Source organism: Anguilla rostrata, unplaced genomic scaffold (assembly GCF_018555375.3).
Source record: "Anguilla rostrata isolate EN2019 unplaced genomic scaffold, ASM1855537v3 scaf0952, whole genome shotgun sequence".
NCBI lineage: Eukaryota > Metazoa > Chordata > Actinopteri > Anguilliformes > Anguillidae > Anguilla > Anguilla rostrata.
In genome coordinates this window covers 39,292-62,923 of record NW_026986315.1, presented here as the reverse complement: position 1 = coordinate 62,923, position 23,632 = coordinate 39,292, and the positions used below count along the sequence as shown (strand labels likewise).

Below are 23,632 nucleotides of genomic sequence, written 5' to 3'. Positions count from 1 at the left end.
AAAACTGACTCTGGTATGGGTCCTGATCCGTCCGGGGCGGCGGGCAAGAAACTGGGGAGTTTTGGCCGTGTCATCCAGAACCCTAGGCGGTTTTGCTGCCACAGTAAATTCTGGGGGGGCTTGTGTAGTGAGCACTGGGGGGAGAGAGGCAGAATCCCCTGTGGCAACACGCCTACGTTCCCAGACTCACCTGACAGGTGACGCGTCAGCCGGGAGGGAGAGATAAGCCGGGGGTTTAGCGAGGGAGAGCAGAGCTTCCTGACGTGGCAGTCTGATTGCATGTTTTCCAGAGCGATCTGCTCGAATAAAGTTGTTTTTGCATACTTGAAAACCAAGCCAGTCGTTTTTCTCTGCAAAACTCCACAACAGACAACTTAAATATATACACCAGTATATAAAATAACATGAAGGTTTTATCTAACCAGTCATGATATTATTGGTCAGACCTGCGATATTGTATTTGCTAACAGCTGAAGCAGTGCCGGAGCCGTGTACGAGCTGTGCTATACTTCAGTTCATCTGGCACGATCTTACAGCAATGCAACTACGGCATCAACTGGAATTACACTGCATCGCCATCTAGTGGCTGTATCAGAACAGCACAACTGATTACTGCCACTAACGTTCATTGCTGGTAGACACTGGATTTTCAAAAATGTGGTGTCTTTTGAAACTTCCACACATTGCACCTATGTTCTGTATGTCTTTACGCTATAATCCATCCAATCATTTTATTCTCGCACGCTTTTGCGAATATAATGGGTTAATTATTGCGTTACATTTAATTATTTTTGTAACAATGATAATAATAATGAAAATAAAAGCCTGATGTATTAGGTCATTTTTTTTCTTTTAAAACCACTTATCTACATGTTAGGTAGCCCTTGTGGAGTAATATAAACTGCACAAAAAAAATAAAATAAGTGGGGGCATTTGAAGATTATTAGAATACTCCTGTAAATGATGTTATTCTTTAGATGATAGGAGCTAGAGCCAGAATATTGATCTCTGAATCAGACTATTCCACACAGCATGACTGCTTACAAAGGTATAATATCCAGGCTATGACTTGGGACTGGAACCACAGAAAAGTGACTAAACTAAACAATGTAACACTGCATCTAAACAGCAGCTCACATGTTGTTCAGATGGACACTCTCCCACCAAGATGTACACACATACCGTGCCGGTGAGTTAATGCCCGGCTTTACCAGCAGAATAAAATACCATTTTATTCACAATCCTTTCAGAAACACCACAATCCTGAAAATTAAACATCCTGCTGGACTGAACTCTGACAGTTCTATAGATGTAATTCTGACCCAAATGGGCCCTTTTCCTATACTGTAAGTTCTCTGAATTGGGGCAATGGGCTCATCTACCTTTTCTATGATCTTTTCTCTGGGCCTAACCCTCCCATCCCATACTAGACGTGCAGCTGCCACCTTTCAGAGTGGACAGTGAGTTAGTTTTCAGTGCTGTAGGATGTTTGGCCACCACCAAAAGTAAAGACAACACACAATTTTCATGTGTGGACAGTGAATTTTCTCATTTCCTTTTAGTTTTCTGTGACAAACTTCCCACAGCACTGCAAGCTAACACAGCTAAAGGCAAATTCACTGTAACAGGAAGTAATGCACATGCTCATATATATGTACTGTGGTGTGGGCCTCTGGAGCCCCGCCCCTCCCTGCCACCAGCCGCCACTCAGCTCTACTTCACCTGTGTCTCACCGGCCCAGCCTGCTGCACCATGGACAGCACCGGAGGGACAGGGCTGTGTTTCAGCACCTCCACTCCGCACTCAGACCTGGACAGCACCGGAGGGACAGGGCTGTGTTTCAGCACCTCCACTCCGCACTCAGACCTGGACAGCACCGGAGGGACAGGGCTGAGTTTCAGCACCTCCACTCCATACTCAGACCTGGACAGCGCCGGAGGGACAGGGCTGTGTTTCAGCACCTCCACTCCGCACTCAGACCTGGACCGCGCTAGAGACTATGATTGTCTAGCAGCCTTAATAAATAATTGCCTCATAATAATTGGCCAGCAGACCTAATGAAAGGCAGCTGTTACCTGTTTATAAGAAGGTGGAATGTCTTAATCACTGTACCTGCACACTGAAGAAAGCAACACGCCAAAATGTTTGTGCATGAATCTGCATTAAAAATAACTAATAAAAAATAAATAATTACATTTTTTGAAGCTTTGTAGCCATTTTTTTGAGTGCAAACCGATTACTTTTCAATTGACGACATTTCTTCGGTTTCTGCGCATCAAAAAATTAAAACGGGTGAGCGCGGTGATTTCTCTTGTTATGAACAATAAAAGTCCTCTACAGGCATGTTGCCAGCACTGTCTGCCTCGTCTGTGCCTCATTCCCACAGCATACAGTATGGATGTGATAAAAGTTTATTAAAGGCGATGAAAGATATGGAATTGAAGGTATCTGTAAGTGGGTGGAAAATCACAACCTGTACCTGTACAACATGCCATATAAATGCTCTGCCCGTTTGCAAATGTTGCACACAATGTGAATCAAGCAAACTATGCGGACTACACAGAAGTATAAAACAGTCCTTAGAAGGACTATCTCTGTCAACCCTTGCAGGAGGAGTATGCAACACATACAGGAATGATAGATTCAATCATTAGGGCACACCAGTAGTACAATGCCCCTTATTTACTGTCAGGATAATTACCATGCAGTGCCCCCAAACCCTGTAATGGGGGGGGGGCTCGGTCTGGTGGGGATGGTGGTAGGTACTAGAGTTTTGGTCAGGTCTGACTTCATTTTGCCAAATGTAAACTAGTGTGGATTGCGGGAGATGTTCTCTGGATAGCATTTAAGGGAAGCTCAAACAATTTACTTCATTATCCAAAGTACTTTCATAAAAAGCATTTTTGGTATGCATCACAATTTCCTTTTCTTTATCTTACAATCTCTTCAGGTGCATGTCCTTTCCTCTCTTATAGCATAGTGTCCAGTCCATCTTGCCATGTCTTGAAAATAAAATGATTGCCTCTTAACACTGTTAAAGCTTTCTATTCATGGTTATCGGCAACTCTCATACTGTTGTAGTCTGTATTAGTATCTGTTTGCTGTTAGTGTTTATTTTATGTTTCTGTAAGTATATTATTTTTCACATCCTCCGTCCCAGTATTTTCATTCTCCCGGTCACTTGTCTCCCCAGTGCCGTCTCTGTGTCTGTGTTCCCTGAGCTGCTTCACTCCCCTGTATTTGCGTGATTTCACTATTCGGGTGGTTCCGGGTTTTCGTGGTTTCCCCCTTCTTTCCAGTCTCGTTTTACTTACTTCCTGCTTATATCTAGTTTTACTAATATCTACTAATCCTTACTAACTCAAATGAAATAACAAATACACACTTCAAAGCACAATACAATCCTGTAACTAACTTTTCCAAACTCCACAAGACTCATTCCTCTCTCACTCTCTACCACAAACAAGTGCGTGTCAGGCTCAAGCAATCGAGCCACAGCTGTGAGCATAGGGCAATCTGGTAGTTGTCCATATCTCCCGGTTGGTGGATCTCAAACACAACATGATGAAAGAGCACTTTGGGTTACTGTCGTAACCCCGGTGGAAAGATCCACCAAGACCGCCCTGCCTGCCGCTCATGTGAAGTGAATACGTTCACTGAGGAGTAGTAACACTGCAGGGTCCTATGTGCTCTTCCAGGAGGGCGGTAGCCTCCTTTGGACACGTTACTGTCTGACAGAGCCAGACTTGGTGCAATGGGATGCTTCTACACAAGTCATGACCGGTTGTCATTTCCTATAGGTGGATCTCTCCACTCTGTGTATCAGAGAACTAGGGTTACGACAGTAACTTAAAGTTTAGAGGTAATACCTTAACTGGTTTACTCACTGGGAATATTGATAGTTTCACTAGCAGGATGTGCAGCTACTCTGGGGTCACTGTTAGAGTCAGTGCCCAGATGGCTCTGAATGTCATTCAATAAAATAATACAGAGATCATGTCCTGGAATATTTAGATATTTAGTCCCTTCACCCAGATGGGGTAAGCCTTAATTAGTTGTTATTTTTAGATTCCTGGATTCCTATTATTGAAGGTCTTGATGTCACAGAACACTTGAACGAATGCCTGGCAGCAGTAGATAGTCTCTCCAGGGTACAATGTCTTGCCACCCATAATTTCATATGAGCACACCCCTGTTAATGTGCTCATATGTTAAGGTTCTGAATATTAGTGAGGTTTTTTTTTGCACCCGGTGATTAAATTCACACTCTTACACATCACCACAAATTCTACTTCTTTAAAGTCACACAGTACACAGCACTACCCACCCCAGACTTTGTAGTTCACAGTTTGGACTCATCAGTCCAGCACAGAGCAGCTCCACTCCTGAATCTCCCAGGTTATTGTAGCTGAGGTCCAGATCTCTCAGGGGTGAGTTTGATGACTGGAGAGCTGAGGCCACAATATCACAGCACTTCTGTGTGAGTTCACAGTAGTTCAGTCTGCAAAGAAGAGTAAATATATTATAGTATTACTATATTAGGTATACATGAAGCATGTATCTAACACGGGAAATGTGCCAATGACAGTGTTCAGCGATGAAGAGTGAAATTGAGGATTTTAAGGTTGATGATGCTCTGAGGAAGATGTCTGTGCTACACTCTCCAACTGCAGTATTTTGGACCTGAAAATTAAACATTCTGCTGGACTCTGACAGTTCTACAGATGTAATTCTTACCCAAATGTCCCCTTTTCTCATACTGTCAGTTCGCTGAATTAGGGCAAAGTGCTCATCTACCTTTTCTATGATCTTTTCTCTGGGCTTAACCCTCCCATCCCATACTAGACGTGCAGCTGCCATCTTTCAGAGTGGACAGCCAGTTAGTTTTCAGTCCTGTAGGATGTTTGGCCACCACCAAAAGTAAAGATGTAAAAGGCAACATACATTTTTCAGAGTGAACAGTGACTTTGCTTATTTCCTTTTGGTTATCTGTTACAAACTTCCCACAGCACTGCAAACCAACACACAGCTAAAGGCAGATTCACTGTAACAGGAAGTAGTGCACATTCTCATATTTATGTATTGTGCTGTGGGCCTCTGGAGCCCTGACCCTCCCTGCCATCAGCCACCACTCTGCTCCACTTTGCCTGAGTAGCTGCTGGCCCTATATAGGCCTCATGGTCTCACTCCAGGGGTGTGCGGGCTTTCCCCTCACTGAGTGACTAACAGAGTTTCTGATTGTCGTTTTTTTTATTTTTTTTGGCAGAGTCGGATGTGCCCTTCCTCGCCTGCTGTGGATGGCGGTAGGTACTACAGTTTAGGTCAGGTCAAACTTTATTCTGTCAAATGTCAACTAGTGTGGATTGTGGGAGATGTTCTCTGGATAGCATTTCAGTGAAGCTCAAACAATTTATTTCATTATCCAAAAATCTTTCATAAAAAGCACTTTTGGTATGCATCACAATTTCTTTGTGTTCCTTTTCTTTATCTTACAATATCTTCAGGTGCATGTCCTTTGATCTCCTATAGAATAGTGTCCAGTCCATCTTGCCATGTCTTGTAAATAAAATGATCGCCTCTTAACACTGTTAAAGTATTCTATTCATGGTTATTGGCAACTCTAATATTTTGTCATATGATAAAGTACTCTTTCTCTTACAGTGCATCCAAAGTATGTGGCTTACTTATACACTGACTGAAGTGTGCATCTCTGCTCGAACAAATCACTGCATTGGTGCCATAAATAAACTCTTTCATCATCTTGTGTTTGAAAGCCAACTCTAGGGAATGACATCTGGTCCAGACCTCCATAGAAGCATCCAGTTTCACCAAGTGTGTGACAGACAGTAGCGTGTCCAATGCTAATGGAGGCTACTGCCATCCTGGAAGAGCACATAGCTATAGTAGCGCTGCAGTGTTCTAAGGGCTATAGACAATCGCCAAGGGCTACAGTTCAGAGTGAACCCCCCCATTTCAACAGAGTCATTTACTGACAAACACAAGAGAGCGCTCCCATGTTTAAGAGGCATAAATTCCTTCATTCTTACAAAAAGGGGGAAATATGTGTGGTTCCCAGAGATCAAACCCAACATAGTTTTTATTTTCATTATTTCCAGCTCCCAAAGAAGGACGGTTCTCAACTTCCAATCTTGGATCTCAGTGTTAAACATTTGAGGCAATATAATTTCAAAATGTTAACATGCAGCACTCTTTCACGTTCAAAACTGTTCTCTAAAGTCAGACATTAATTAGAATAAATAAACTAAAACACAAACTAAAACAAAAGAAAACCCACAAAGTTTAGGTAACTAAGCAACTAATTCCACCTGCACTACCCAGGCAAGCAGAGGCAGGGGACATAACACCCCCACCCATAAGACAAAAAAAAGACAAAAAAAACTATAAGGTACATTGGCCTTTTTTTCCCAATTTACTCTACAAAACTACAAAAAAGAAAAAAAAAAAAAGAACCAAACGTCCACAAATTTTCCAGAGAAGTCTGCCACTGCCGCCGCAGGGAAGTGTGTGTCTGCGCACGTCCTCTCAGCCACAGGGAAGTGTGTGTTTGCGCACGTCCTCACCACCGCGGGGAAGTGTGTGTCTGTGCGTGGCGTCTTCGCCGCTGCAGGGAAGTGTGTGTCTGCGCGCGTCCTCACCGCTGCAGGGAAGTGTGGGTCTGCACACGGCGTCCTCGCCGCCGCAGGGAAGTGTGTGTCTGCGCACGGCGTCCTCGCCGCCGCAGGGAAGTGTGTGTCTGCGCACGGCGTCCTCGCCGCCACAGGGAAGTGTGTGTCTGCGTGCGTCCTCGCCGCCGCAGGGAACTGTGTGTCTGCGTGCGTCCTCGCCGTCGCAGGGAAGTGTGTGTCTGCGTGCGTCCTCGCCGCCACAGGGAAGTGTGTGTCTGCGTGCGTCCTCGCCGCCGCAGGGAAGTGTGTGTCTGCGTGCGTCCTCGCCGTCGCAGGGAAGTGTGTGTCTGCGTGCGTCCTCGCCGCCGCAGGGAAGTGTGTGCCTGCTCACGTCCTCACCGCTGCAGGGAAGTGTGTGTCAGCTCACGTCCTCGCCGCCGCAGGGAAGTGTGTGTCTGCGCACGGCGTCCTCACCGCCGCAGGGAAGTGTGTGTCTGCGCACGGCGTCCTCGCCGCCACAGGGAAGTGTGTGTCTGCACGTGGCGTCCTTGCCGCCCACAGGGAAGTGTGTGTCTGCACGTGGCGTCCTTGCCGCCCACAGGGAAGTGTGTGTCTGCACGTGGCGTCCTTGCCGCCCAAAGGGAAGTGTGTGTCTGCGCGCGTCCTCGCCGCCGCAGGGAAGTGTGTGTCTGCGTGCGTCCTCGCCGCTGCAGGGAAGTGTGTGAGTGTCCGCAGGGATGGCAGATCCAAGCGAGTACCCATTTTGTCACGGCCGGCTCGAAAAAGCCACAACAACCAGTCCAATGTACCAAAAAAAATAAATCCAAAAACGGATCTAAAAACTCAGACATTTATTAGAATAAAAAAAACTAAAACACAAATTAAAACAAAAGAAACCCACAAAGTTTACCAAACAAAAAGGATCTTCACAAACACCAAAACCACAAAGCAAACCACAAGCTACACAAAAAAACCCCAACGAAGATCTCAAAGAAATGAACCTTATGCAACCCACAAAACACAAACACACAGCCAACTACAAACCACCCAAAAGAAACCCGAAAGAAAGATCTCCCCTGCCTCATACTGCTGGGCTTATGTTGGCTCACAGGCAGGTGGAGGAAATCAGGCAATTAGGTAATTAAGCAACAACCTCCACCTGCACTACCCAGGCAAGCAGAGGCAGGGGATGTAACACATTTGCACCATAATGAAGAAAAACCCCCAAACACCTGTTCTACAAATCAGAAACACTCTTCATAATACAGGTATGGATGTGTCAGTACCTCCTGTCTGCAGAATACTTCACAAACAGAATGACAGAAGCTACACTGCAAGATGCAAACCACAAGTTAGCATTAGCATAACACAAATCTGCCTACAATCAACACACCATCTCAATACATAAAACCCATATTGATCATCTTAACGATCACCAAAAAAACTATCCTTCGAAATTGAAAATCTTGGAATTCATTGAGTCTCACACAATGGCAAAACCTTCTCACTGAACACATATCAATGGAACAAATATAACTGCCTCACTTGAAAATCTAAGTGACTTCACCACTGTTATATGTAAACATTGTAATTGTATAAATAAAGGTGTCCTCCAGCAAGTGGGGGAGTTAGTGGGCCAACTGAAAAATAATAAATAAATGAATAATTAATTAACACTGAAAAAAGTGTTATAACAGTGAAGACTTTTAGCACTTAAATGCTAAACTGTCATCACCATTATTAATTGGGATGGCAGGTATGCCATCCCGCCAAGTTACGCCTTGGCGGGGGCATGCCCCATACCTATACAGCACCGAGAGTTTGGCACTTTTCAGGGTTCCCCACAGAAATAACCACAACAGCCACAGACACTCAGCCCTTAAAAACATTAAATTCTGTACATTCTGACCCCATTTCAACAGACAGAATTCATAAGCAACTTCACATGTCCACACAATAAAGCCCCAAACTAAGGGGATTTTGCGTTTTCTCCTTCTTCTTCTTCTTCTCTTTCTTCTTCTTCTTCTTCTCATTCTTATTTTTCCTGCCGCCTATCCCACTAACAACATGTCTCCCCATTGGACATTTCACGGACACCAGCCAAATCTGCCCTACACGACCCAATCAAAAACGCACATACACACGCAAAATACCCATACATTTTTATTCTGAAACATTTCCCATTCAAGCAGCTAGTCTGCCTGTGGCCTAGTGGGTAAGGTTACAGTCTTGGAAACATGGGGTCGTAGGTTCAAGTCCAGCTTGGAACACGTTTCTTTAACCTGCTTCAACCCTCACTAATAATTGTCTACTAGCCTACTTGTCAATTATTGCTTTTGCACCATATTTACCGGCCGTTCACCGTTCAGTTATTAACCGGCTACAATATTGCTAAGCCACATGGATTCAACGGGAGCTCTTCTGTGCTTACTGGCCTGTGTTCTTTAAAACCACCGGCATGTTTGCCAATGATATTTCACGCATTGCATAGCTATGGCATTAGCTAACGAAGTCACGGCAAATGTATTCCTTTCATTAAAAAGTTACACCAGTTCACCACTGTGCCATTTCTATTAACTATATTTCTTCACGTGGCTACCGTACAAAACCTTAATACCAGCAAACGCCACGTTTCTACATTCGTGTTACCTCGCTCTGTTCTCTGTCTACCCACATACGCTACAAACAATTACTACTTATGTACATTCCGCAACTCCGCAGGTTGAACAGCTAATCCGTCTGTGGCCTAGTGGGTAAGGTTACAGGCTTGAAAACACTGGGTCGTATGTTCAAGCCCAGCTTGGAACCCGTTTCTTTAACTTGCTTCGACCCTCACTAATAATTGTCTACTACTTCTTAATTATTGCTTTTGCACCATATTGTGGGAAATAAATTTAGATGTACTAAAAAACACAAGCCCATTGTATGAGGAAAGATATGTAGTTAGAGAGCACAGGCCCAGTGTATATGGGAAAGGAGTGTATCAATGAGCACCAGCTGTCTCCCCCCTAACGTATCATCCGGCTAGCAAAGGAAGAAAGATACAGGTGGACCAAGGTCGACCTAGGCAACCAAAATGTGGGAACTAAATACAAATGTACTCAAAAAACACAAGCCCATTGTAGGGGGAACCGGCAGCAGGGGAACGCTTCATACTAAATAGATACAATAAGAACAAACACGTAATACACACATAATTTCTGCCCTGCTGACTAAGCTGTATAAAGGCGCCTTTGTGAAACTAACGGAAGCTTCTGCCTTTTTTGGAAAATGTGTTATCAGAATCTACCCGCCGTTCACCGTTCAGTTATTAACCGGCTACAATATTGCTAAGATATATGCATTATGACTTACCGTCTGTACGTTCAGTTATTGACCGGCTACAATATTGCTAAGCCATATGGATTCAACGGAAGCTCTTCTGTGCTTTTACTGGCTTGTGTTTTTCTTTAAAACCACCGGCAGGTTCGCTAATGATATTTCACGCATTGCATAGCTATGGCATTAGCTAACGAAGTCACACACTGGTAAACCTCACTCACTCACGGCCACCCATATGCATTTCATGACGCAAATGTATTCCTTTTATTTAAAAGTTACACCGGTTCACCACTGTGCCATTTCTACTAACTATATTTCTTCACTTGGCTACCGTACAAAACCTTAATATCAACAAACGCCACGTTTCTACATTCATGTTACCTCGCCCTGTTCTCTATCTAGCCACAGAGGCTACACACAATTACTACGTATGTACGTTCTGCAACACCGCATTAAAACATTACATTTAAAATCATGATTCACTCATAAGTATAACTACTAGCACTGAACATGAGAAAAACACATTCGTGCAATAGATTACATTACATTACAGGCAAATAATGTGTGCTATGTTATTTGACCCTCCACTTCAACAACCAATTTTCAATACCGACTGTTATATATACCATTTGATAAGGAATATAAGCTCGCTCATGGTCACTCCATTTACTTCGCACTATACTCCGTGATCATGTCAACCTTCACCTACATGCCCATTCTGCTAAAAACATATTGTTTCAACTACGGAATTTCGTAATTTCAATTTAATTTCTCTCACACTGTTGTTATTCTCTCATATGCAAAGCCTGCTGGGACATATGCGTCTGCTCCTATTCTCCACTATCATGTTTTCTGGTTCTAGTTTAGCAAAACGGCGAAGAGGATTCCTACCTGCAGATTAGCCTATCAAAATACCTTATAAACCTTACAAACACTAAAAGTGCATCTCCACGAAATAACAGACAATGGAGCAGGACAGAAGGATAAACCTTACAAACACTAATAGTGCATCTCCACGAAATAACAGACAACGGAGCAGGACAGAAGGCTACACAAGTTGCGACCTAGGTAGTTATAATTCTACGGGCGTGTTGATTACTTTGTCAGTCAAGGCTCGTTGGATGGACGTCAAATCCGTGAGTACATACCATATTCCATCTGAGTTTCTGATGCGTTTACGCTTACGCCACTGCATCCTTTCTCACAGCCACTGTTTTTACATATATAGCAAACCGAAACTGCTGAACGGTACACGCTCATCAGACTGTACAGATTCACACAACGATAGCCATAATCCACAACCGTTTCTTGCAGGGTCGCATTTCTCACTCTCATAATAAAACGCTTTGCAAAAAGAACTGATATCTCATAAAAAACACGTTTTCAAGGTACAAAAATGCCAAGTTACTCAAAAGTATTGATATCAAAATGACGCCAAGTTACGATACTACAAACAATATAGGCTATCTTGCCTCACCGAAATGACATAAGATGTATCTCAAAGCAATGCTACCCAATATTTCCTCAGTTCTTTCAAGTCACTTGGCCCTGTGTTTTCTAATCTTACCATTTCACAATGTCATGCAAACTTTCTGTCAGATCAAAGAGACAAATATTTCGAATTGCCTCATGGAACACATTGAACATTGTACATTGAAATTAATGTATAAATTCATTAATGTACAGAACTGCTGCTGAGCAACGACAGGAAGCACATTTCTCCAGAAAACATGTTTATACTTGCTTCTGAACTGAATTTGAGTACATGTGCAAGTTATTGTATATTTGCTACGTACAATAAATACTGCATGTAAAACACATATTGTACATACATACATAGAGAACTTCTTTATCCGCATGGGGACATTTCCCTGGCAGCATCTTACATTCACATTCACAAACACACTTGTACCAAGAAATATACTATCATTCACGCAACAGAAAGCCTGGGCAGCGAAATACATAGGCCTACATACCAATACAAATTGGACATACACACACCTATTCAATCAATCTTGACTGTGAGAGAGCCATCCACACATATGTTTGGCCTGTTCATGTAGTGCATGCTTATACACAGGGCCAAGTGACTTGAAAGAACTGAGGAAATATTGGGTAGCATTGCTTTGAGATACATCTTATGTCATTTCGGTGAGGCAAGATAGCCTATATTGTTTGTAGTATCGTAACTTGGCGTCATTTTGATATCAATACTTTTGAGTAACTTGGCATTTTTGTACGTTGAAAACGTGTTTTTTATGAGATAAACACTAACAGCAAACAGATACTAATACAGACTACAACAATGGTTGCAATATTCACTACAGAGTTCCAAACTACCTCTGGAAACATCAGAACAAAAACTGCTCGTCAAGAGCTTCATGAAATGGATTTCCATGGCCAAGCAGCGGTACACAAGCCTAAGATCATGATGTGCAATGCCAAGCGTCAGTTGGAGTGGTGTAAAACACACTGCCATTGGACTCTGGAGCAGTGGAAATGCATTCTCTGGAGTGATGAATCACACTTCTCTACCTGGCAGTCTGACGGACGAATCTGGGCTTGGTGAAATGCATAGTGCCAACTGTATAGTATGAAGGAGGAGGAATCATGGTCTGGGGCTGTTTTTCATGGGTTGGGCTAGACCCCTTAGTTCCTCTGAAGGGAAATCTTACAGCATAATGCTACAGCATATAATGCCATTCAAGAAATTGTGTGCTTCAACTTTGTGGCAAAAGGTTGGGGAAAGCCCTTTCCTGTTTCAGCATGACGCTGTTCCAGTGCACAAAGCAAGGCACATGAAGAAATGGTTTGCTGAGTTTGGTGGGGAAGAGTTTGGCTGGCACAGAGCCTTGACCTCCACTCCATCAAACACCTTTGAGTGAATTAGAAAGCCTGATGCCCAACATCAGTGCCCAACCTCACAAATGCTCTTGCAGCTGAATGGAAGCAAATCCACGCAGCCATGTTCCAAAATCTTCTGGAAAGCCTTCCCAGAAGAGTGGAGGCAGTTACAGAAGCAAAGGGGGGTCCAACTCCATATTAATGCCCATGGTTTTGGAATGAGATGTTCAACAAGGGTGTGATGTTCAGGTGTCCACACACTTTTGGAAATGTAGTGTATGAGCATACCCCAGTCAATACGCTGATCTGCAAACTCATATTCACACAATAATTGAGGTTACAGGCTTTGAAAATGCAATCAGTAAATTTGTTTTCTTCCTTGTGACAAAATTCAGACATACACAACCATACTCAGGAATTATTTTTTGTTAAGGTCACACAATACACAGAACTACTCACCCCAGTCTCTGCAGTTTACAGTTTGGACTCTTCAGTCCAGCACAGAGCAGCTCCACTCCTGAATCTCCCAGGTTATTGTAGCTGAGGTCCAGATCTCTCAGGGGTGAGTCTGATGACTGGAGAGCTGAGGCCACAATATCACAGGACTTCTCTGTGAGGTCACAGCTGTTCAGTCTGCAAAGAAGAGTTTATACATCAACTCAGGAATGATACAAATGATAATGTTCAGTGATGAACAGTGAAATTGAGGATTTTAAGGTTGATGATGCACTGAGGAAAATGTCTGTGCTACACTCTCCAGCTGCAGCACTTTGGACCTGAGAATCAGACATCCTGCTGGACTGAACTCTGACAGTTCTGCAGATGTAATTCTGACCCAAATGGCCCCTTTTCTTATTCTGAAAATTCTTAGAATTGGGGCTAAGGGCTCATCTACCTTTTCTATGATCTTTTCTCTAGGCTTATCCTATTCAAAAAGTGTGGCTGTCATCTTTCAGAGTGGTCAGTCAGTTGGTTTGCAATGCTGTGGGATGTTTGACACAGCTACCACCAAAAGTAATGATGTAAAAGAGAACACACATCTTTCAGAGTGGACAGTGTGTTTGCTTCTTTACTTTTGGTTTTCTGTGACAAACGTCCCACAGCACTGCAACCTAACACACAGCTAAAGGCCAAATCACTTTAAATAAGATTATCCATACATCCATCCATCCATCTAGGCATTGAGCAGACACTCATCCAGATGCATTTTTTATACACATAGCATCTACATTGCATCCATTTATACAGCTGGATATATACTGAAGTGATGCAGGTTAAGTACCTTGTTCAAGGGTACTATGGTAGTTTCCCACCCAGGAATAGAGCCTGTGACCTTTAGGTTACAAGACCACTTCCATAGCTATTATACTACACTGCCACCCTATCACAGTAGACACTTACAGGAGAACATGCAACATATACAGAACTGATAGACTTAGTCATAAGGGCACACCAGTCATACAAAGCCCCTTATTTACTGCCAGCTGGGCTGCTAGTTCTCCTGCGCCTGTAGGGGCGATATAACTACCATGCAGCACCCCTGTCATTGTAGGGGGGGGGGGTCTGTTGGTGATGGTGGTAGGTACTAGAGTTCTGGTCAGGTCAGACTTTATTTTGTCAAATGTATAATAGTGTGGATTGTAGGAAATAGCATTTAAGGGAAGCTCAAGCAATTTACGTGCAAAGTACATGGCACACTTATACACTGACTAGGGTGTGCATGTCTGCAAGAACCAATCACTGTGTTGGTGCCATAAATTAACTTCTGTTTCATCATCTTGTGTTGAAAATCAAACTATGGGGAATGACAGCCGGTCATGATGAGTGTCTCATCATTGCACCTGTCTGGCTCTGACAGACAGGCGCGTGTCCAATTTTAAAGGAGGCTACCGCCCTCCTGGAAGAGCACATAGGACACAGCAGCACTACTACAGACAAGGACTACAGACGATAGCCAAGTGCTACAGATTCCAGTTCAAAGGGAAACCCTCTATTTCAACAGAGTAATTTACTCTCAAACCCAAGAGAGCGCTGCCCATGTTTAAGAGGAAGAATTTCTTGCCTCTTACAAAAAGGGGCGATACGTGTGATTCCCAAAGAAGGAACCCAACAAAACTTTTATTATCCTTAATTCCAGGTCCCAAAGAAGGACGGTTCTCTACTTCATATTTTTAATCTCAGTGTTAAACATTTGAGGAAATATAATTTCAAAATGTTAACAACATATTCAATGTCAGAACGACTGGTTTTAATTAGGGATGCAAATTTTGTGCAATTTTTTTAATCGAATGTCGGCACCCATTACTTTATTAATAATGATAAACTGATTAGCTTAAAATCTTCTACATGGCCTATAAAAAGAATGACTCAAAACAGACTTACCAATTAATGAGCTGTATTAATTAATGAGGTTTTATTAAGACATGCTCAAACAATCAATTAAACAGGATTGTGTATTAAGGCCAAAACTACAAGAATCAAAATCATAAAAACACAGATTCACAGACTGAGAAATCTGTTCAGGAGAGGAGGGACCGCTAAGGGCTGGCTGAACTGCCACTGTGATGGTGACAAAAGATATTTCTTATTAATTCTGCTTATTAATGCAAATGATTTATATTGCTTATTAATGCTGCTTATTTATGCTGCTTATTAAAGCTGCTTATTTATGGTGCTTATTAATGCTGCTTATTAATGCTTAACTTTGTAATAAACTAATAGGCCTAACTTAATACCTAAGCATTTTTTAAGGAATATGAGCATGTCTACGTGCTTTGGGGTCAGGTTGGTGTACAGTCTGCTGAAGGCGAGACCAGCAGGTGAGAAGACGCGTTCAGATGGCACTGATGTTCCAGGAATGGACCAATAATGTTTCACTAATGCTACCAGTCAAGGAAACCGTGACTCTCTAATTAAAAATTTTAGAACGTCTCTTTAATTTGAAATCCAATCACCAACATTAGGTTATTCATTGAAATGGTTTATTGAAATTTAACTGTTTAATCTATAGAAATATAGTCAATCAACATTCTTATTAAGAATTAACACTTAATTGATTAACATAACATCCCAGTTTCACATCAATGAATCTGGAAGATTCCTTCTTCCACGTAGGCATTTATCCCCCTCACACAACATTTCTCCACTTCGCCCATCGTGGTGTTTGCTACAAATACACAGTTCTACTCTTTGGCCTTTCCCTGAGTCCACGAGTGTTCTGTCTTTGTGTAGAGGCGGGTCTGGCTCCATTGAGACTAATGGGTTATCAGAATACTGACTTATACAAACGATTGGCTGATTATTGCCAATTCGAAACCCAGAGTTGTGCAGGACACTCAGCGAGTTCTGACACATCTGTTGTCTCTTGGTTTCAGAGCAATCTCTCCCCATCCTGGAGTGTAACTGTGGTGGAGTGGGCGTGGTTTGAGCGTCGGCTGCAGAGAGAGAGAGAGTGAGAGGAGTGGCTCTCGGACCCTTCGTCACAACTGTCAGCTGGAGGTAATCAGCGCCGATAATTGTTAATTGTTTAATTGCGCTGATTACCTCTGATTGCTTTCAACAGTGAGCCTGGGGTTTTTTAAAAGCACGACCGGGAGCCGGAGAAGACGGCGCGAAAAACCGTCTGTGATTATTGATTGTAAAAAGAAAAGCCAAGAGCTTAAATAAAATAGCACGGAAGTGCTAAGAACCGGAAACCGTGTCTCCCGTGAGTGTGTTTGGTTAGGACGGGTGGCACTCTTTTGCCACAGTGGTGGCCCGTGCGGTGGGGTATCAAATTAAACACACTGCACAGAGGAGAAAAATGGAACACAGCCAGGAGCAGGGGGAACCGGCACAACCAGTGGTAGCGCTGGCGAGGATGCTGGAGGGGATGGCAGCAATGCAAGAAAGGCAGGCGGCGATGCACGCCGAGCAACTTGTGGCTCTGCGAGGACAGACATCCCTGCAGACGCAGGCTCTACTGCAGCTGGCTGCTGCGGGAGAAACCAGCTCCCGCGAGCGACAGAACAAACCCCCCGTAGCTCTGCACTTGCCTAAGATGACCCCGGAGGACGATGCGGAGGCATTCCTGGAGGGGTTTGAAGTGGCAGCGAAGGCAAGTCAATGGCCGGAGGAGGAGTGGGTCGTCCGCCTCTTGCCCCTCTTGACTGGGGAAGCCCAACAAGCGGCGCACAGCTTACCCCCCGCCGCGCGGGCTGTCTACATAAACTTAAAGAAGGCGGTCCTGGCCCGCCTGGGGTACAGCCAGGAAGAGCACCGGCGGCGGTTCCGGCAGACGGCCCTGGCAGGAGAGGACCGGCCATTCGCCTACGCCCAGAGACTGCTGGATATGGCGCGACGGTGGCTGCGACCGGAACTCCGGTCAGCCGACGGAGTGGTAGAGCTGGTGACACTTGAACGGTTTATCAATGGCCTCCCGGGGGAGACGGCAAACTGGGTGAGGTGCCATCGACCGACCGGGTTGGCGGCCGCCGTCACCCTGGCGGAGGACCACCTGGCGCTCTACCCCCGTGGCCAGTTACAGCAGCAGCAGCAGCAGCAGCAGCAAGGACAGGCAGACCCGGCTCTGCGCAGGAGAGCCCTTCCTCGTTCCCATCCTTCCCCCCTTTCTTCCTCCCTTCCCCGTGCCCAAACCCCCTCATTTTCCCGTAACAACCCTTTTGTTCCTGTTTCCCCAGCCCCAGGCTCAGTGGCGGAGGGGTGCGACCCACAGAGAGCTCCTCAGACCCCCGGACCGGGGTGTTGGCGGTGCGGACAACCGGGTCACCTGCGCCGCGAGTGCCCGCTCATGGAGGTGGGGCAGGTGGTTCGTGTTGTCGGCCCGCCCACCTCCGCTCCCTACCCAGACGGAGCATACTGTATTCTGGTAAGGATTCAAGGGAGTGAACACCAGGCGCTGTTGGACTCAGGGGCTATGCAGACCATGATTCGACAAAGCCTGGTTCGACCCGAGGCGTTGTTAGAAGCATCAAGGGTATCTATAAGGTGTGTGCATGGGGATTTACACGAGTACCCTATTGTCTCAGTGGAAATTCGGTGTCAAGGGAAAAAACATAAAATAAAGGCTGCGGTTAGCTCCCGCCTCTCGCACCCTCTGATTTTAGGCACTGATTGGCCGGGGTTTCGCCAGGCAGCTGGTAAGGTAGGGGGGATGCGTTCACGACGGGTAGGGCTGTGTGATGTGTGTGCTGCCGTCAGCGGTGACGTGGGGTCGTCCGACACGGCAGAGGGGGAGCCGGCACCAGTGGAGCCTCCGGGGGAGACTCCGCAGGTACCGGTGTTTCGCCCCATGGAGGATTTCCCACTCGAGCAGTCTCGTGATGACACCCTACGCTTTGCCTTTGACCGCGTGATGTCCATTGATGGTCAACAGGTGCGCCCTGATGCAACACTCACTCACCCGTATTTTGTAATAATTTGGGATAGGTTATACAGAGTGTGTCGTGACACTCAGACTAACGAGGAAATCACCCAATTGCTGGTGCCTAAAAGCTCTCGGGAAATGGTTTTTCAGACGGCTCATTTTAACCCCATGGCTGGTCATTTAGGGTATGAGAAAACACTGAACCGGATAATGGCCCGCTTCTATTGGCCGGGCATTTGGGCCGACGTGCGTCAGTGGTGTGCGTCGTGCCCTGAATGCCAACTAGTAAATTCCCCGGCTATACCAAAAGCGCCGTTGCGCCCCCTTCCGCTAATGGAGGTCCCTTTTGAGAGAGTGGGGATGGACCTCATCGGGCCATTTGATCGGAGCACGCAGGGATACCGTTTCGTGTTAGTTCTGGTGGATTATGCGACAAGGTATCCCGAAGCAGTTCCTTTGCGCAGCATTTCGGCAAAAAGTGTTGCGCAGGCATTGTTTCAAATAATCTCCCGAGTCGGAATCCCGAAAGAGATTCTGACTGACCAGGGCACCCAGTTTATGTCACGCACACTACGCGAGCTGTATGGGTTATTGGGCATTCATTCTATTAGAACTAGCGTGTACCATCCCCAAACGGATGGGCTGGTTGAGCGTTTTAATAGAACATTGAAGTCTATGATCCAGAAGTTTGTTCATGAGGATAGCTGTAATTGGGATAAGTGGTTATCTCCTCTGGTGTTTGCAGTGCGGGAGGTTCCCCAGGCCTCCACGGGATTTTCTCCCTTTGAACTACTGTTCGGTAGGAAACCCCGGGGGATATTGGACCTAGTTAAAGAAAACTGGGAGGAGGGTCCGAGTCCTAGTAAAAATGAATTACAATACGTGCTGGACCTGCGAGCAAAACTCCATACACTGGGTATGTTGTCACGGGAGAATTTGCTCGAGGCGCAGGCACGTCAACAACAGCATTATAACAGAGGAGCTAAACTACGGCAATTTTCACCGGGAGATAAAGTTCTTGTGTTACTCCCTACCTCTAGTTCTAAATTACTCGCCAAGTGGCAAGGGCCCTTTGCGGTCACACGGCGAGTGGGGGAAGTTGACTATGAGGTACAGCGTACTGATAGAGAGGGAATAGAGAGGGGATAGAGAGGCAAAACAGATTTATCACCTCAATCTCCTGAAAGCGTGGAAGGAGGTAGTGGCTGTCTCTCTGGTTACGGTGGATAAGGAGAGAGATGAGCTGGGTCCGGAGGTACCAAATTCATCCAATCAGATCTCAACCCTTTCAGATGACCATCTCTCACCGAATCAGAGAACAGACCTTGCTTTGTTGCAAAAGCGTTTTGCTGATGTGTTTTCCCCCATACCAGGACGCACGCACCTCATACACCACCATATAGAGACTTCCCCGGGGGTGACGGTGCGGACCCGCCCCTATAGATTGCCGGAACACAAAAAGAAATTGGTTCAGGCAGAGATAAAGGCAATGCTAGAGCTGGGGGTAATAGAGGAATCCCACAGTCCCTGGAGTAGCCCCATTGTGCTGGTAGGTAAGCCTGATGGGTCTATTCGCTTCTGTGTGGATTATAGAAAGGTAAATGAAGTGTCACGGTTTGATGCTTATCCAATGCCTCAGGTCGACGAGCTCTTGGATCGGCTGGGCACGGCTCGATTTTTTTCGACGCTGGATTTAACCAAGGGTTACTGGCAGATTCCCTTATCTGCCAAATCTAAGGAAAAAACGGCTTTCTCCGCTCCGGATGGTTTGTACCAATTCAGGACACTTCCGTTTGGGTTATTCGGGGCCCCTGCCACCTTCCAGCGCCTAATGGATCGGGTATTGCGTCCGCATGCTGGTTATGCTGCTGCCTATCTGGATGATGTAATCATCCATAGCAACAGCTGGGAGCAGCATTTGCAGCATGTGGGGGCAGTGCTCGAGTCATTAAGGCAGGCAGGGCTCACGGCTAACCCAAAGAAGTGTGCTATTGGCCGAGCGGAGGTACGGTATTTGGGGTACCACTTGGGAAGTGGACAGGTGCGGCCTCTAGTCGACAAAACCGCTGCGATTGCAGCCTTTCCCCGACCCAAGTCAAAAAAAGAGGTATGGAGGTTCTTGGGGCTGGCTGGCTATTACAGAAGGTTCATCCCGGCGTTTTCGGAGCTAACCAGCCCCCTAACTGACTTAACCCGAAAAGGTGCCTCAGATCCGGTCCAGTGGACGGAGCCGTGCCAGCGGGTGTTTGAGAGGGTAAAAGAAGCTCTCTGTGGGGAGCCGCTCTTGTTCACACCTAACTTCTCTCTCCCTTTTGTTTTGCAGACCGACGCGTCGGACAGAGGGCTGGGGGCGGTTTTGACCCAGCAGGTGGAGGGAGTCGACCGCCCTGTGCTGTACATTAGCCGAAAACTATCACAACGGGAGGCGAAGTACAGCACGGTGGAGAAAGAGTGCCTCGCCATTCGGTGGGCGGTCGGAGCCCTCCGGTATTACCTTCTGGGTCTGGTTCTGGGTACCATTCACCCTCTGTTCGGACCATGCCCCCCTCCAATGGCTCCACCGCATGAAGGATACCAACGCCTGGATCACTCGGTGGTATCTGGCTTTGCAGCCTTTTAACTTCAAGGTGATCCATAGACCGGGTGCACGGATGGTCGTGGCGGACTTCCTCTCTCGCCCCCAGGAGGGGAGGGGGGGGTGGGGGGGGGTTGGTCATCGGCCGGATGGCTCCCCGGCCTAAGTCGGGCGGTGGGGGTATGTGGTGGAGTGGGCGTGGTTTGAGCGTCGGCTGCAGAGAGAGAGAGAGTGAGAGGAGCGGCTCTCGGACCCTTCGTCACAACTGTCAGCTGGAGGTAATCAGCGCCGATAATTGTTAATTGCGCTGATTGCCTCTGATTGCTTTCAACAGTGAGCCTGGGGTTTTTAAAAGCACGACCGGAAGCCGGAGGGAGGGAGAGGAGCGCCGGGGAGAAGACGGCGCGAAAAACCGTCTGTGATTATTGATTGTAAAAAGAAAAGCCAAGAGCTTAAATAAAATAGCACGGAAGTGCTAAGAACCGGAAACAGTGTCTCCCGTGAGTGTGTTTGGTTAGGAGGGGTGGCACTCTTTTGCCACAGTAACGTTTTTGTGACTGGATTTATACTCTGTATCCATGTGAGCTTGTCTATCAGCGGACTGCATTTTATCTCTCAGAGTATGTCTCTCTCAGTCCAAACCGGGCTTGAGAGTACAGTATCACACATGCCTCAGACTACAGGGGCTGATGGTGTCAGCCTCTCAGGTTTTGCCACAGGGGCTGTTATGGTGAAGCCACACTGATTCTGGCTAAATGTTGACCGGGTTTAATGTTGTGTTTCATGTTATCATTGTCCAGTTTGAATAAAAACTTTTAAAATTATTAAAATGTAATATATGTTATTTGAATTATTATGTTAGTCTAGGCTCCCTATTTAATTTTGTGATTTAAATTTAATATGAAATGGATCCATTTCTGCTTGGAGGGATAGCACTGTATAAATAGAAGTAGGAGTATTGGTTTTTATCATTATCTGAAATGGATTAGCTAGCTAATGTCATCAAAGTTAGGTCTGATTAGCTAGCTTGATGGCTGGCAGAAATGAGCACAAACAACTCTCAATTAATACATTATTAGTTTTATGGTCACCTTGATTTCACTTCTTCTACGTTTATCTCACAAGTACATCAGTATGTGCTTCATTGTTATCCGATAAACGTTATTGTTCAGAATCACCAGTTTCTTTGGTAAAACATTTGTGCTGCTATCATTTATTTTTTAAATAAAATTGTTTGCAATCTAGCAGAATATACATTCATGGACATTCAAGCAGACAAACATCATTAGCTTATCTGACATCGACTAGCCATTAGCTCATCAGCAGCATTGCATCTTCTGTGAAATTTACACTGTACATAGACTAATGACTGTCTACACAGCAGAGCCACCGACAATTTCAGAGATTTCCTCCACGCTGCGTTCCTCTGGTCAGCGTCTCTGCAGGAGGGCAGCACAGGATCGTTGGGAAACCCAACACGACAATTAAAGGGAGTACTCCATTGTGGAACTAAACTAAAATTTGAAAAGGGGGACAATTCACTTGACTGATCTTTAGATCAAATCTGATTGGTTACCACGACATGTAGTTGTACCGACTGAGGCTTGAAGTTAAACTTTGACCATCTCTCCCACCGCCCCACCACCTAGACCTGCCAATCCCAAAATGCCTTGCTGAGGTGTGCCGCCACCTCTCATTTAAAATGAATGGAGGCGGTGTCGCTGCTTGGCGTTACTGCATACAATGTGGTTTCACCTTTAAGAATCCGGGGCTTTATGGGTTGGATTTCATCCCTCCACCTCAGCCCTGTGCGCATTCTCTGCAACTCTGCGTCACTGGGAAAACACAGACTCTTACACTCAGGGAACCCCTCTCAGGATCATTCTCATGAGGAAAGACATGAGGACAGATACATCCCTCTCTGGGGGGGAGGGGGGGGGCACTCAGGAGGGTCACATGGTGAATGAGACATGGCCAACCCAGCTGCACTCAGCTCACATCAATTATCTGACGCCAGAGAGAGAGAGCAGAGCTCTGTTACTGATGTGCTGTGCTTTTCACAGAATCTTATGAATAAAGAGAAATCCTTTTCTACCATTAAGATCTACCTGGCAGCTATCACTGCTTGTCATGTTGGGTTCAGAGACTATGGTGTGGGGCAGCACCCCCTCACTCACAGGTTCATGAAGGAGCCTCACTGTTCTCTGCCTGTTGCTAAAAAGCTCATTTCCCCTTGGGATTTATCACTGGAGCTGGAGGCTCTGTCTCTAAGGCCGTTTGAGTCTATACATGAGAGATTTAAAATTGCTGTCTCTCCAGACAGTGTTGCTGCTCGCACTAGCTAAGTGAGTCAGTGACCCCCATACGCTCTCAGTGCATCTCTCATGCACAATATTCTCCCCTAAGATGGAAAGGCTTTTTCTTAAGCTCAATGCAGCCTTTATGCCTAAAAGCATCCCACCATTCACATGTGAGGAATTGGAGCTTGCCGCTCTTCACCCACCACCTTTCTCCTCTGAAGAGGAGCATAGGCTGCATATGCTGTGTCCTGTGTGTGTTCTCTACACGTATATGGCAAAGACAAAGGCTTTTAGAAAGAGCGACCAGATCTTAAGTCGCATGGGCCCCTGCCTGCAAAGGGAAAGCATCTCTATGCAGCGGCTGTCCCATTGGCTTGTGGAAGCTACTGTTATGGCATATGATTCAAAGAGGATATTGCCCCCCTTGGGCCTTAGGGCTCATGCTGCGAGGGGCATGGCTGCATTGTGGGCCCAATTCATGGGGTCTCCTTGCAGGAAATATATTCAGCCACAGGCGGGGTTTCTCCAGATACTGTTGCTAGGTTCCATTGCCTGAGGCCGGTAGTCCACTCAGTTCTGGGGGTGAGCTCTGTGTGAGGTG

General features: G+C 45.7%; 1 protein-coding gene across 1 annotated transcript in view; it reads right to left on the bottom strand.

Annotated features, from left to right (window-relative positions):
• Nucleotides 1–1,718: 1,718 nt before the first annotated feature.
• The window catches only part of LOC135246857 (NACHT, LRR and PYD domains-containing protein 12-like), a 58,194-nt gene continuing 36,280 nt past the window's right edge, over nucleotides 1,719–23,632 (bottom strand). Inside the window, exons 5-7 of the mRNA XM_064320142.1 lie at nucleotides 13,251–13,424; nucleotides 4,328–4,501; nucleotides 1,719–1,809 (exon numbers count right to left, since the gene is read on the bottom strand). Coding sequence (XP_064176212.1) covers nucleotides 1,719–1,809; nucleotides 4,328–4,501; nucleotides 13,251–13,424 — 439 coding nt within the window. The remainder of the gene's footprint in view (nucleotides 1,810–4,327; nucleotides 4,502–13,250; nucleotides 13,425–23,632) is intronic.